The sequence below is a fragment of the Ipomoea triloba genome, chromosome 6, assembly GCF_003576645.1.
Source record: "Ipomoea triloba cultivar NCNSP0323 chromosome 6, ASM357664v1".
Lineage (NCBI taxonomy): Eukaryota > Viridiplantae > Streptophyta > Magnoliopsida > Solanales > Convolvulaceae > Ipomoea > Ipomoea triloba.
Window position 1 is genome coordinate 14,085,174 of NC_044921.1, and position 14,383 is coordinate 14,099,556.

The following is a 14,383-nucleotide window of genomic DNA, read 5'->3' on the forward strand; positions in this document are numbered from 1 at the left end:
CGCCTCATTCTACGCCCAAGCGGGAAAGAGTACGTGGCAGCCCTTGGCACGCAGCGTCGTGAGCCCGTCGGGGGCACTGCTCGGCCCGTGACGACCGAGCTCACGTCAGCCACCCGACCAACCGACTCCCCGACCGCACGAGGGTAGACCGGGTCCGGAGTGCATCCGACCGGTCCTGGAGTATATTCACTATCAGACTCTTTTTGCTTCAATAGGTTGAGAAAGTAGCTAGCTATGAACAGATACTACATTGTAACAGAGTCAGTAGTACTAAAAAAAAAAAGTGCTACAAACGCACTTCAACCTTTCGTAACTTTTAACTTGTCTCAAATAGGTTACTTTGAGAATCAATTTATCATTCACTTATTACTCATTTTGAGCGTACGATATATCAATTTATTCGTCTACTACGAAGAGTGCAAATCTACTTTGACCCAACCCAAATCAGAAGTAGACCATACATATATTTGTACCACAAAATAGCCACTTTAATTACAATTTTATACTAAAGATTCTAACAAAGATTAGTATTGTACCAAGATAAATCCAAAACTTATGCATAAATGAAAGTATCTTAGTGATTGAACTTTCACATTATGTTATATGCGATACATTAAATCAGATTGCAATGATGGACAAACCTTGAATCAGGCAGCCACTTTGAAGAAATGTAAATATAATACACGCAAGTTTTACAGTCATTACAACTCAATGATGAATATGTCTTTAGACAGAAGATGAAATCGAATGGTTCCACTGAGAAATATAAAGTCAAACTTGTAATTAAATGTTACCGACCATTATGATCATGCAATGATGACCAATGAGTTTAAGATAAATGAGAGTGATAAGTTTGTCAACGTATAGGATATGATATATGGTTACATCATTCTATATTTTTACGTGGATGATATACTCATCATTGGTATTAACGATCAAATCTACTAGCATATTAAATTTAAAATTTGACATGAACATGAGTTTGACAGATTTAATCTTTGGGATTAAAATCATTAGAAGACTGGATAGTCTTGTATTGAGCCAATCTCATTATATTTATAAAATCTTTGGAAAATTTAGCAACAATCAATTGGCTAGAACGTCGTTAAATATTAATGTATATTTATCCAAAAAAATTGAGAAGAGTGTATTTAATTTCTCAAGTAGAATATGCTAAAATTATTGGAGGTTTAATGTATCTAATGAATACTAGGTCGGATACTGCATTTGCAGTTAATAAACTTAGTAGATATACTAGTAATCCCTGCGTTGAGTATTAAAAATACTTGCTCTTGTGGATTTTTTTTTTCTTTTTTTTTTTTTTTTTTTTTTTTGTTAATACTTGCCCTTGGGGTTAGTAAAATATACTAGTATATCTCCTTATAGTTGACGGGTTAAGGATTTCACCTAATATGCACCTTCAACTCTTCAAGTAGCGGCAGCGGGCAAAGCGAAATAAATTTGTTTTTGGTAATTGGACACCCATTAATATTATTAACTCCTTTAATATCAAAACCACTTAGAAGTTTGTTTGTTACTGTGATTTTCTTGGGCTTACCGACAGGATTGTGTGTTAGTGTGATTTTCTCAACACTTAAACTCAGGCTTCCATGAAAATAATAAGTGGTAAACGCTCACGTACCCCTCTCTGATCCTTTGGGTTTATAATCTTTGTACCATTTTTTATCAATTTTGCAAAAGATTGCTTGAATTCATGGAGAATAGCTGACACAAGACTGATGATGCTCACTGCATATATGTAGTTATATGCATGCCTGTGTGTGAATAAGTGTGATATAAGGATCATATGTTGTAGAATAAGATTCAACTTCCCTAGTTTCCAATGAAAAGCCATTACAAAGACACTCAGTTGCAGACATTTTACCCGCAGGTTTGGACATATATGTTAAGTGGATGCCTGTGGGGCTGTGGGAGAAAGAGTGAGAACATTTATAAGATTTTCATTTCAAATATAAACAGGTATATATATTAACATCAAATTAATTACATAGATACAGAACTATTATCTCAAAAATCAAAAGTACACTACCATCAATCATCCAAGCCCAACTAGTACAAGAGTATTCACACTAATGGTTTTTGGGTCTTTTGCACACATGGAAGAGCGAGAGTTGAAGAGAGAAAACCCGTATAAGGGTAAGTATTTTGTGGGACCCGCATAAGATATTTTTTTTATTTAAATAAAATTATTTGTTGATGCAAAACCTAAAAAGAACCCTTAACTGTTGATGATGCTCTAAGTCGAATGAGATATACAGTAAAGTCATTTTCATCAAACTTAAATTATTATCCCTACTTTTAGCAAGTCATTCATTGATATGAGCAGCTTTATACCATGGAAACTGAGAAAAGCAATCACATAGCAGTCAAACATTGAATATGTTTACCAGTATTCATAAATTTTACCAACAACCACCCCACCTAGTTTTTTTTTTTGGAGCAACCCCCACCTAGTTTATACATGTCTTAGCAATTATCATCAATGAAACAAGAAGGCAATAAAGCAGCCTACTCATCAGATGCAGACAACCTATGAAAAGTTATGAACTTCATATCCAATGTTTTGGTTGGTGATAAAGGACTTCTTGAACTCAATGATCAAAGGCATTTTTATCTATTATGTCAATAATGCATAATGATATTCATATACAAGACAAACAGTTCATACTGAAATTCCAAGCTTTACTATTGCTAGGTATGGCAAAACTCTCCTAGTGATCTAATGAGCAGTAATTTACAGTAAAAGGAAGAGGAAAAATGCAAGAAAGTCTGGGGTTTTCCGGCTCGAAATCTATACATAATGACTCATCAAAGAAGGGCGTATCTGTTATCTTGGCCCTGATAGTCGAACAGCAGACATATAAGTATCGCTGTTGTAATCCGATGGTGCTGAGGCCCCCGATGAAGTGCCCTCCTCACTTATAGATTTAAATACATTTGAGAAAAGTCGATTTCCAAGAGGAGAAAAAGTTGGCGGTGGAGTGACGGGGCAGAGGCCTTCGAGCATTTGGACTACCTTTGTCATGGAAGGTCTGAGGGACATGTCGTCCTGTATGCACCATAAGGCGACTCTGATAGCTCTCACGGCCCTCTCGTCGTTCTCATCGATTCTAAGTTTCATGTCAATGATATCCTTCAACTTCCCCTCTTCCATCATCTTGAAAGCATAGGTTGGGAAGTGGGATTTCTCGGAACTTTGTGATGGGTCATAGTTTTTCCTTCCCCCGATTATCTCAAGTAGCACCATCCCGTAGCTGTAGACATCGCTCTTCTCGGATATGGCATAGTTTGTGATCCATTCCGGTGCAAGATATCCCCGAGTTCCCCTTAGTGTGGTGAACACATGGCTCTGCTCTCGAGTCATGAGCTTAGCGAGACCAAAATCTGAGACTTTGGCATGGAAATGATCATCAAGTAGCACATTTTCAGGCTTAATGTCACAATGCACAATCTTTACGTCGCAATCCTCGTGGAGATAAGCTAGACCTTTAGCAGTGCCCAGTGCGATACTAAACCTCGTATCCCAATCCAACAAGAATTCGTTATTATTCTTGAAAAGCCATCTATCCAAGGATCCATTCGCCATGTACTCATAAGCAAGAAGCTTGTGAGCTCCTTCAGCACAAAAGCCTTTAAGCCTCACAAGATGGAGATGATGGATGCTGCCGATTATACTAACTTCAGCCCGGAATTCCTTCTTTCCCTGGCCGATGCTTTCCAACTTTTTCACTGCCAACTGAGTCCCATCGGGAAGAACTCCTAGGTAAACAGAACCAAACCCGCCATGTCCAAGTTTAACTCTGAAGTTATTAGTAGCATCTTGAAGGTCTTTGTAGGTAAACCGAATAGGCATCCCTGATAAGCCCTGCAAGAAATTATCCTCTTCAGAACTGTCCTTGGGAGATTCGGGTAAATTCTGCGTTTTCTTCTTGTAATAGCGAAAACCTGCATAAACTAGGCCAAGGATAACAAGTATTGTTATAATGACAATGACCATGATAACAGCCAAGTGTTTCTTTCCACTTCCACCATTTCCACCATTTCCTCCATTTCCACGGCTACTCAGGACTTTAATATAGGAACTAAACCCACCATCACTAACTGATCCTTGTAAGCTTCCGATTTGGCTAAACAGGAAACAATGCTCGGTTCTGTTGTCAAAGAACATGGCAACACACGAGCAATTCTTGAGGCAGGAGGTTTTGCAGCTGTTCAAATCAGTTGTTGAAGAGGGCGAAGTAAATCCAAGCGCAGAGTAACCAAGACTATCACCGGCCTCAACAAGCTCTACAGACTCGGGTTTATTGCACAGCGAAGCAGTCCCTGGTTTGCAAGACGGAAGCGATGAAGGGCATTGGCATTGGATGCCTTTATAACAAATGAAATACGGATCACAAGCTGCCGGTCTGCCACACTCATCTTTTGGTATTTTTGTTGAGGAAGTTCCAGGTGCACCTCCACTTCCAAGAACACTGAAAGTTAAAAAACCATCCTCTCCTAAAACTGCCACCCATGTAGCATTCGCATCAGTATTGTCCGAGAAAATGAACTGCCAGATTAGGGCTTTGCTTCTATCATAAAATTTCCAAGAATTGGCATCAAGGATAGCAGAAACAACAGATCCGGCAACCTTATTTATCGTCTTTCGGTTGTCATTCCCCATAGCCCAATACTGCTGTGGAGGTTTGAAACTTGCAGAAAGTAACACATCACCAGACTTGATCTCAAGGGAGTAACTCAAGTTATTGGGGTTTGGACTGCTCACAAGCTTCATCCCTTCAATAAACTCCTGGCTAGACAGAAGAGTATCCACAGGATGGCTGAAACTCTGCCAAATAATGCCACTATCATTCCCCACCAAAACCAGATTCCCAGAATCCCTCAATTCCATTGCAGAAACTCCTTTGCCGCCAGTATTCGTCGCCCAAATCGTAGATCCACCACTTTGCAAATAGGCATTCCCAGTATCATCAAGCAAAAAGTAATCAGAATTTCTGACTGGGGAGGCTCTATTAGCTGACCAAACCAGAGTTTGGGTGCTCTGATGCATCACCACAAGCAGAAACAAAGTGACATCTTCTGTAGGTTGGAACCCGAAAGCGAAATTCGAATTGTTGGATAACAGAATCATTCCATTGTTGTCTATCCAAGTCATCTGAGACCCTTTGAACCCCAGTTTCAATCTGCCTATGTTTTGAACGCTAGCCATACAATTCTCGGGCAGGAACAGGAAAAATAAGCACATGAACATTGAAACCAAGAACCCCCTTGAACCCATTACCAGAGCAAGAAGCAAAATTCGGTTCAGAACTTAGGTATATCAAATCAAGAACCAGAGGAGTATTGGTAAATTGATCAGTGGTCACAAAACAATCCACTCAGAAAGAGATTCAGAAAGGAAAGTCCAGATTTGGAATGCAGAACCAAGTACTAGGAACCCAAAATTTCAAAAGCGTGGAGATATGAAAGGTTGAAAACAAGAGAACAAGGAAAAAGACCAAATCTTTGAGGGGGGGAAATGAAGAAAGAAATTAAAAGTAGCTTAATTGTGACAAGAGAAGAAGAAAGCACATGAATTGCAATGTAAAGGGCTAAAGGCGAAAGGGTACTTTTCAAATCGACAAGAAATTATCATCATTGCCCAGTAATCCAAAACTTGAAACCGAAACAAAAAGGGGGGCCACAAAGCTTTGGATAAAAACCAGTGTAGAATCGGAGGAAAGAAGAAATAAAGGCGATGAAGAACATACCAAGTGGTTCAATTGCTCTGGATTAGCCGACTGGGAATATTCAAAACCAGCCAGTCATGCACGAAACCCTGTCTTAGCTGGTAAAATCAAGAGAGAGAGAGAGAGAGAGAGAGAGAGAGAGAGTATTAAATGCTTGCCCTCTACATTTCGTACACATCAGAAACAGCGGGGAAAACCAGTCTCTTCAACTCTTCAAGTGGTTGTTTTGCGATTGAAGGTTTTATGGCTTTTGGCTGTATTTATTTGGGAAAATTAGAGAAGAAGACTATAGTCAGATGCCTCCATTTCTGCTGATGTCATAGAAATGGAGAGATCTGAGGTGGGTTTTTCTTCTACTTGCGCTTGGAAATATTTAAACCCTGTTGAGTTCGTAGGAGTTTGGAGAGATTCTGTCAAACCATGCGTTAGTTATTACGGAGTACTACTTTTTTCTCTTCTTCTTCTTTTTTTTTTTTTTTCTTGCCCATTTTGTGGGCTTATGGAAGATATTTATTTTTATTTTTATTTTTATTTTTGCTAAATGGAAGATAATATTTTCAACAACCTTTTAGCAACATTTTTCCATAGGGATGGTCTTAAGTAAAAAATATATATGTGAATAAATGTGAACAGATTCTGGTTCAAAATAATATTATTTTATTTAAATTAACTCTTTTTTTTTTAATTTGATCAATTGTACATATATCATATTAAGTAATTATAACACTATTCTTAGTTCATAATATGTGAACGGTAGTTAAATAAAATTAAAGGTAAAAATTTATAAACTACGTCGTAAATGATTGTGGTATAAGTTTTTAAAAAAATATATATTTGGTTGAAAATTATCAAGTTTCTATTCTAAACTTAAAATATTAATTTTAGGAAAAACAACTTTTGGTCCACAATTGTTTCACTTTTGAAAATTTGGTCCTGGTTAGCATAATTTATTCTCGTCATGAGAAAATTAGTGTCAAAGGAATTGTGGCTCTCATATTGCTTGTAACCTTTAAATACACATCTGACCTTATATTTCTCAATACAACCATATGATTTCATCTTCTGTCTAAAAATTCATTTGGATCTCAAAAGTTTACAACCCGGAGAAAGATAAGCTAGTTCCCAAGTATAATTCTGTAGAATAAAATTAACTTCACTTTTATTTGACTCTTTCCACATTGGTTCTTTGGTAGAAGTTACTTCTACGTAGGGTTGAGACTCATTTTCTAAGAAACATATTAGAAAATTAGGTTCATTTTTTAATACATAAGTTAGAGTATAGAGTATAGACTTATATTCTAACAAATTAGTTTTTTCCACGCGCTTTGCGCGAAGACTTGTGCCCAATATTTAAATCCAATTAGTAAATCAATTTGAAATAGATATAATGCATTTTTTTTAGTTGTCGAAGTTTCATAGATATTCGAGTAAAATTTTTGTTGTGTATGTATTTGAAATTAATACAAGAAATTCAAATCTATTGTGATGAATATATTCTAATGTAATTTTAAGGGTACTCAACGTTGTATTACAATATTTTTGTCTTTGAAAATGAATAAAATTTATTTAAATATAGTCTTCTTTTTTTTTTGAGAAAAAATATAGTCTTCTTCTAATTAGAGATATATCCCTTATAAATTCATATTCATATATGGATATACATAATACTTGATTTCAACTATCTCAATTCAACTGCAAATGCATTATGTTACTGCTCATTTATAATATTAATATTTTTAAATAATAGTGTGTGTATGTGTGTGTGCGCGCGCGTATATATATATATATATATATATATATATATATATAGTCATGATCAGGTGTGGCCTGGTCATTAGGTATGACCGTGCGGCCTATTTTCAGCCATTAGATCATATCAACTCATCAAATCAACGCGTAATATATATATGTTACAGAACACACCATTCTACGTACTAAAACGCACCAGAGGACCGATAATACACACCATTCCACACAATATACCAAATGCGCCTATTCACTTAAAATTCATCAATATAGATAATAAAACACATCATTCTACGTATTAAAATGTACCTCAACGTGCCTCATGTCAGATTATAACCATACACTATTTACACATATTAGAAAACATGTGCTAAAATATGCACCACTCTACGTATTAAAATGCACCACACTTATTAGAAACACATTTGTTAAAATACAAACCATTCAATGTATTAAAATGCACCAGATGACGTATTAAAACACACCATTCCACAACACAGTTACACATCATTCTACGTATGAAAATGCACCAACGGATAGATTAAAACACACCATTCCACAACACAGTTAATGCACCAACATACATAATAAAACACACCACAAAATGTATTCAAACGCACCACACTATGTACTAAAATGCATCATTCCAATTCACGTAATATAAATACTAAAATTACCATAATAACCCCACTAAAACATACGTGAATTTCAGTAAGATTAATGAAATTGGACGGTGCAGGTTATGCCGCATGACCACACCGGAGCTCGCCGCCGCATTTGAACCAATATATATATATATACATATATATATATATATATATATATATATATATATATATATTAATATTATTGAAGTAAGAATTATAGAAATGATAAATTACTAAATATAAAAACAAAAATAACTATGGTAATATTTAATTAAAATCTAAATGAATTCAAACTTACCATTGAAGAATGTAAGAAAAAATATTGTGTATGCATGTGCATGGTAATTATAATGTGAAAAGATAACAGAAGTTATAACGATAGTGAAATTTTTGTCCAAAAAATTATGCAGTACAACTTTTATAGCATAAGGTACAACAAAAATTAACAGAAAAAATAGACATAAACTAAGGGTATAACCTGGATTGAGACTTATTATGTTTTTAGATATGTTAGAAAATCTAGATATCAAATGATTTTTCAATCTTAGCTCATTTGTTATGACTAGGCTCGAGCTCGAGTTAGTGTTCAGATCCTCCAATCCAATCTCGTTATCCATAGTTTAGTCGAATGTTCATTTTGATGTACTAGTTCTAGATTCTTCGACACTGTTGCAAAAATCGGCCGCCTAGGCGTTAGGCGATCCTACACCATGGTGAATTGCTCCATAGGCGGCCGCTTAGCGCCTAATTACTCCGCCGACTGGGCCGAGTTGGCGGCCGACTCAGCTGAATTCGGCTGAGTTAACTCGCCCAACTCGACAGAGTAAGCCAAGTTAACTCGGGCGAGTCGGCCTTTTTAATTTTTTAAAAATATTTATATATAGTTAAATTTATTTATTTATATAAATAAGAGAAGTAAGATATATGCATATATATATATATATATGTATTTGTATATGTATATATATACATAATATATATAATATAATATATGACATAAACCCACACACATGCACTATTTTTTTTTTGTTTTTATAGGTCGCCGCCTAGGCGCTAGGAACCATGTTCTTCGGTAAACTAATACAAAAATGCATCTTTAAAAACAATGCATTTCTCAAGTCAATTATTGTGTTTTTATGTATGTCCAATTTATGGTGCCATACATTAATTAAGAACTAATAAACACTACTGTTATGTGCATACCCAATAAATATATAGTTCATGGGCTTATAACCTATTTTTATTTTCTTCAGTGTTGGTACACTACTTTATCAAGACACCATCACACTTTCAAGCATTGATAGAAGGTCTCCTACATTCTCACAATCCGTAAGCAATCTTTTGCTAGGTATCTTATTTAAAAGGTAATTGCTTGACAAAATAGTCTCACCTGATATATTTTGGGGCAAGTCTGGACTTATCATTATCTCATTCATCATTTCTTTCCATGTGTAATTTTTTATGCTCAGTGGCGCCATTTAATTGAGGTAAATAAGATGTCATACACTCATTTACGATACTATTTTGTTCCTAATAATCACCAATTGGTATTTCATACTCACCACCTCACCAAGTGGCGCCATTTAATCATCTTTTTCTATTAAGTTGGGTGTCATTTAAAAGATATCAATTAGAACTTTTTAAGGATATATTTTTTATCCTTTAAAAAAAAGGATATATTTTTATACATTCTTTTTATTTATACAAAAAGAAAAAGAGAAAAATAAATTTAAGTTGAAAAAAATTAAAAGAGAAAAAAATAAGAATTTGTTGGGTGCATATAGCAAAATGCATTTTGATCCACAATATAACATTTACTAACCAACCCGTCCATTTTAAAAACAATAACCTAATAACCTAATAACAATTACCTGTGCATCTGGCGGGTTCAGGCGGGTTCGGGTATCCTAATAGCCCACCCGTTCGGATTTCGGTTTTGAATATCACTAACCAACCCGTCCATTTTAAAAACAATAACCGGCGAATATACATTAATTCGGATTCGGATAATATTTTTGGGATTTCGGATTAATCTGATTTTTAAAAATAAATCAAAAAATCATGTAAATAAAAATATACATATTGCTGCTTTCAAGTTCCAAAGGGCAAAAATATTAGCTAATTAAGTTAGCTAATTTACAAATTAGGTGGTAAAGACAATTAGACAAATATAGAATCACCTAATTAAGTACAAAAAACAAAATATACATTATACACTGATTCACAAAATTACAAGTGCATAATTCTCAAACTATGGGTTTAAACTTGACAAATTGATTCATCATGTATTCTTCATTTCCAGTCAGCACTTAGCAGTCAAGTCATAATTCCTCATCTTCCTGTTGTGTTAACAAATGCAAATAGATTAGGTTTAAATAAGACGAGTTATAAATAGTAAATACTAATACAATTACGCAAGTTAAATACATGTGGCTCAGATAGCTAATTTTTTAAATCAAGATAAGATTTGGGGCAAATTGCTACTTGAGTTTTGAAACAAAATACAAAATTCATGAGCAACATACCATCACAAAATCCTTTGATTCATACAAAGGTGGAAGCATCATCATAGCCAAAAATAAAAAATAAATGAGAAAAGGAGAGTAATATACCAGTTCAGATTACCATAAGACCTCCACTCATGATTCAATGATTTCAATCAATGAATCAAGGAAAGGACTATGGCCTAAACTGATAATAATATACGTGTTTTTTAATCCAGTTGTGAATTGTTCACATTCAGACTCACAAGAGATGTTGATCAAAAGCAAAACACAATAGCATATATTCACAGAATCACAAAACTGGGCAGAAAGTTGAAATAAAAACTATTACTGCAATTGCGGGAAGGGATGAACTAGTTCCAGCAGTCCTAACTCCACTTGCCAACTCTGCAAATATGAACTTTAAACTAAAACAGTAAAATAGAAAGTAATTCAGAATATAAATGATAAAAGACAAATGGTATACCTTTCTCAAGCCTTTCACAATCATCACTATTTTCCTAAATTTGTACTAGTTGGTTTCCCAATATCAACCAATCTTGTGTACATACTAAGGCTTCCACAGTCTTAGGAGTTAAGGAACTCCTAAATGGATCCAACACCCTACCACTAGTACTAAAAGCACTTTCAGATGCAACAGTAGATATTGGTACTGCTAGGACATCCCTTGCTATTTTTGAAAGAATTGGCAATCTCTCACTATTTAGCTTCCACCATCTTAGAACATCAAAGTCCTCTTTATCATCCATAATGTTTTCACTCAAATAAACCTGAAGCTCAGTTTGTTTACTGCTTCCACCACTCTCCATTCTTTGCCTTTTTAATTGGTTTTTCAACTTAGATTGTGGCCTACCAACTAATGTTTGACATTGGCTAATAGGCTGCATATTCACATATTCAACAGGTTGGGCAGATTCAGATTGCATATTCACAGAATAAGTGGCTGCATATTCATTGTACAAGTCAACCATTGCAGCTTGCACCTTTTGAAAACAAGCTTTTCCTCTTTCTTCACCATACAATTGGACAAATTGGTAGGGCATATATTCAATTTTATCTCTGGGGTCCAAGATATTGGCAAAAAATATCAAAAAATTCATTTTCTCGGGATCCCCCCAATACTTTACAAACTTATTTTTCATTTGAGTCCCCATTGCCTGTAAATATATTAACAGTCAATCAAAAATACATATAAGTATATAACAGTAAACATATTACATATTAACAGATAGGAAAGTGGCACTTTTCCCCCCTATGTTATGTGCATATAGCACTTTTCCCCCCTGTGTTATTTTAAAAGTGGTAGTTTTCCCCCCTCAGTTATTTTAAAAGTGGTAGTTTTCCCCCCTGTAATGTTAAATTGACATTTTTGCCCTTAAAAATAATTATTTCATTTATTTTTATTCTCCAACCAATTATTACTAATATGTATGGAAGATCACGGTTCGATATGAACATAATTGAACACTGTAGCAATTGAACTTAAATAGTATGGACGGTAGTTACGGTTACGATTCAAAACCGAATAAATAAAATAAAATAATTGTTGAATTTAGACTATTTTTAAATAAGAAATAAAATTAAAAAATAAATAAATAAATAAGTTTTGATTGGCGGTTCAAAATCGAAATTGGAATCGAACCGTACCGATTTATCAAAATAAGTGTTTGATCATTTTCACTATATATGATAATGGTTTAGTTCCGGTTCACGGTTCAACAATTATTTAATTTTATTTTTTCCGGTTATGAATCTTAACTAGAACCGTCCATACTATTCCGGTATGATTGCTACAGTGTTTGGTTAGGTTCGAACCGAATCGTGATCATCCATACATATAAGTAATAATTTGTTGGAGAAGAAAAGTAAATGAAATAATTATTTTTAAGGGTAAAAATGCCAATTTAACATTTCAGGAGGAAAAACAGTCACTTTAATAACACAGGGGAAAAAAGTGCTATATGCACATAACATGGGGGGAAAAAGTGTCATTTTCCCTTAACAGATTTACAATACAATTTTTATTACCTTTTCACAACTTGTTTCAGCTGCGATCATGTCATCTAACATGCAATTGAGATCAGAAATCTCATTGAAAAAAGTGTTAGGTGTGACATAAAGAGAACTAGAAATTCTCACAGTCATGTCATAGAAACATTTCAGCAAAGTAACCCAGCTTTGCACAGAACACCAATCAAGGTATGAAGGCACAGAATCAGCAAGATCAGCACAAAATGAGGCATCATTCTCCTCATATGCTTCAAATACTTTTTGGTACTGGATGGCAGTGCTTAGCATAAGGTAAGTGCTGTTCCATCTGGTTGGAACATCCAATTGCAAGGCAGATTTAGCTTCTACCCCAATTAGATCAGCAAGATCTCTAAATTTCTTAAGTCTTGCAGGTGAGTTCCTAACCCATATCACTGTATCCCTAACCTTCCTAACAGAAGTGGTACCCCAAGACAACAACTTACTCTTAAAAAACCCCATGGCAGTGTCATTGGAAGAGGCATTGTCAACAGTCACAGTAAAAACATTCCTAATTCCCCACTCAACCAAGCAACTCTCTAAGGCTTTGGCTATATATTCCCCCATATGAGATGAAACAGGAACAAAAGATATGATTCGCTTATTCAGCTTCCACTGATCATCAATGAAATGTGCAGTAATGCACATATAGTTTATCCTCTGGACATAGGTCTAACAATCAGTGGTTAAGCTTATTCTTTGGCTACTACCCTTAAAAAGTTGCTTAAGGATTAATCTCTCATCTAGGTATCTTTGGTAAATATCTCGTGAAACAGTCCACCTAAAAGGGATTTGAAACCTAGGACATGCTACTAAAATAAATCTTCTAAACCCTAGCCCCTCAACAAGCCTAAAATGCAACTCATCTATAATAATCATCTCACATAAAGCCCTCCTAATAGCCTTCTGATTAAACACCCAAGTCCCCAATTCCCCTAAAACCCCATTAGAACCCTCATTAGCAAATGATGAAACAGCATTGAAAGTCAGTAGTGACTGCCTTGTATCCTTAGAATGAGGATTTTTTAGGCAACCAAGCATATGGTTTATTAAGGAAGAAGTGCCATGCTTTTTAGTCTCGCATGCAAACAGTTTTGCACAGTACAAGCACTTTGCCTTAATTAATTTTCCATCAGAGGCAAGAACTTTTTCAAAGTGGTCCCCAACTTTGGATCTGGATTCTACCTCTTTCCTCTTTTTTTGCAAGAACCGTAGGAGCCACCTGAGGCTGCTGAGGATATATCTTAGTGCCTTGGGCTTGCACTCCAGGTTCCTCTTGAGTAGAGGGTTGTGGTCCAGATTTAGTGATGTTCTCCATCTATATGATCGGCATCATTAATTAGCAATTAAGGGACAATACATATTACATGCATTTTTAGGACAGAAATCAAAATATATATATGCAACTTATACACTTCCAAACTGTATATATGAATGCATTTTAAGCACAAATCACAAAATCATAATATAGTTTCATCATTTTTGTGATCAACCCTTTATATGGCCATATTATATCACAATAGCAATTAGCAACTTATAAGCTTCCACTCTGTATATATACAGGCATCTTAAGCACAAATCACAAAATCAGAATGTAATTTCATCAATTTTTGTGATCAACCCAATACATATGGTCATATTATATGTTACTGTCACTAGCATGTTTTCATATAAAGTTCAGACATAGTGACAGTAGTATATTTTCATC

The 14,383-nt window shown here is 35.0% G+C and overlaps 2 protein-coding genes across 2 annotated transcripts; both read right to left on the reverse strand.

Annotated features, from left to right (window-relative positions):
- Positions 1-2,612: 2,612 nt before the first annotated feature.
- Positions 2,613-6,127, reverse strand: LOC116022763 (G-type lectin S-receptor-like serine/threonine-protein kinase SD2-5). The gene has a single exon (XM_031263624.1). It carries the CDS (start codon positions 5,297-5,299, stop codon positions 2,849-2,851), a length of 2,451 nt encoding a protein of 816 aa, XP_031119484.1. The 5' UTR covers positions 5,300-6,127; the 3' UTR covers positions 2,613-2,848.
- Positions 6,128-10,939: 4,812 nt separating this feature from the next.
- LOC116023510 (zinc finger BED domain-containing protein RICESLEEPER 2-like) lies at positions 10,940-13,993 on the reverse strand. The gene is made up of 5 exons (XM_031264516.1): positions 13,886-13,993; positions 13,560-13,610; positions 12,676-13,335; positions 11,182-11,804; positions 10,940-11,054 (listed from the first exon to the last, which is right to left on the reverse strand). The coding sequence occupies exons 1-5, from the start codon at positions 13,991-13,993 to the stop codon at positions 10,940-10,942; spliced, it is 1,557 nt and encodes a 518-aa protein (XP_031120376.1).
- Between the last annotated feature and the right edge of the window lie 390 nt (positions 13,994-14,383).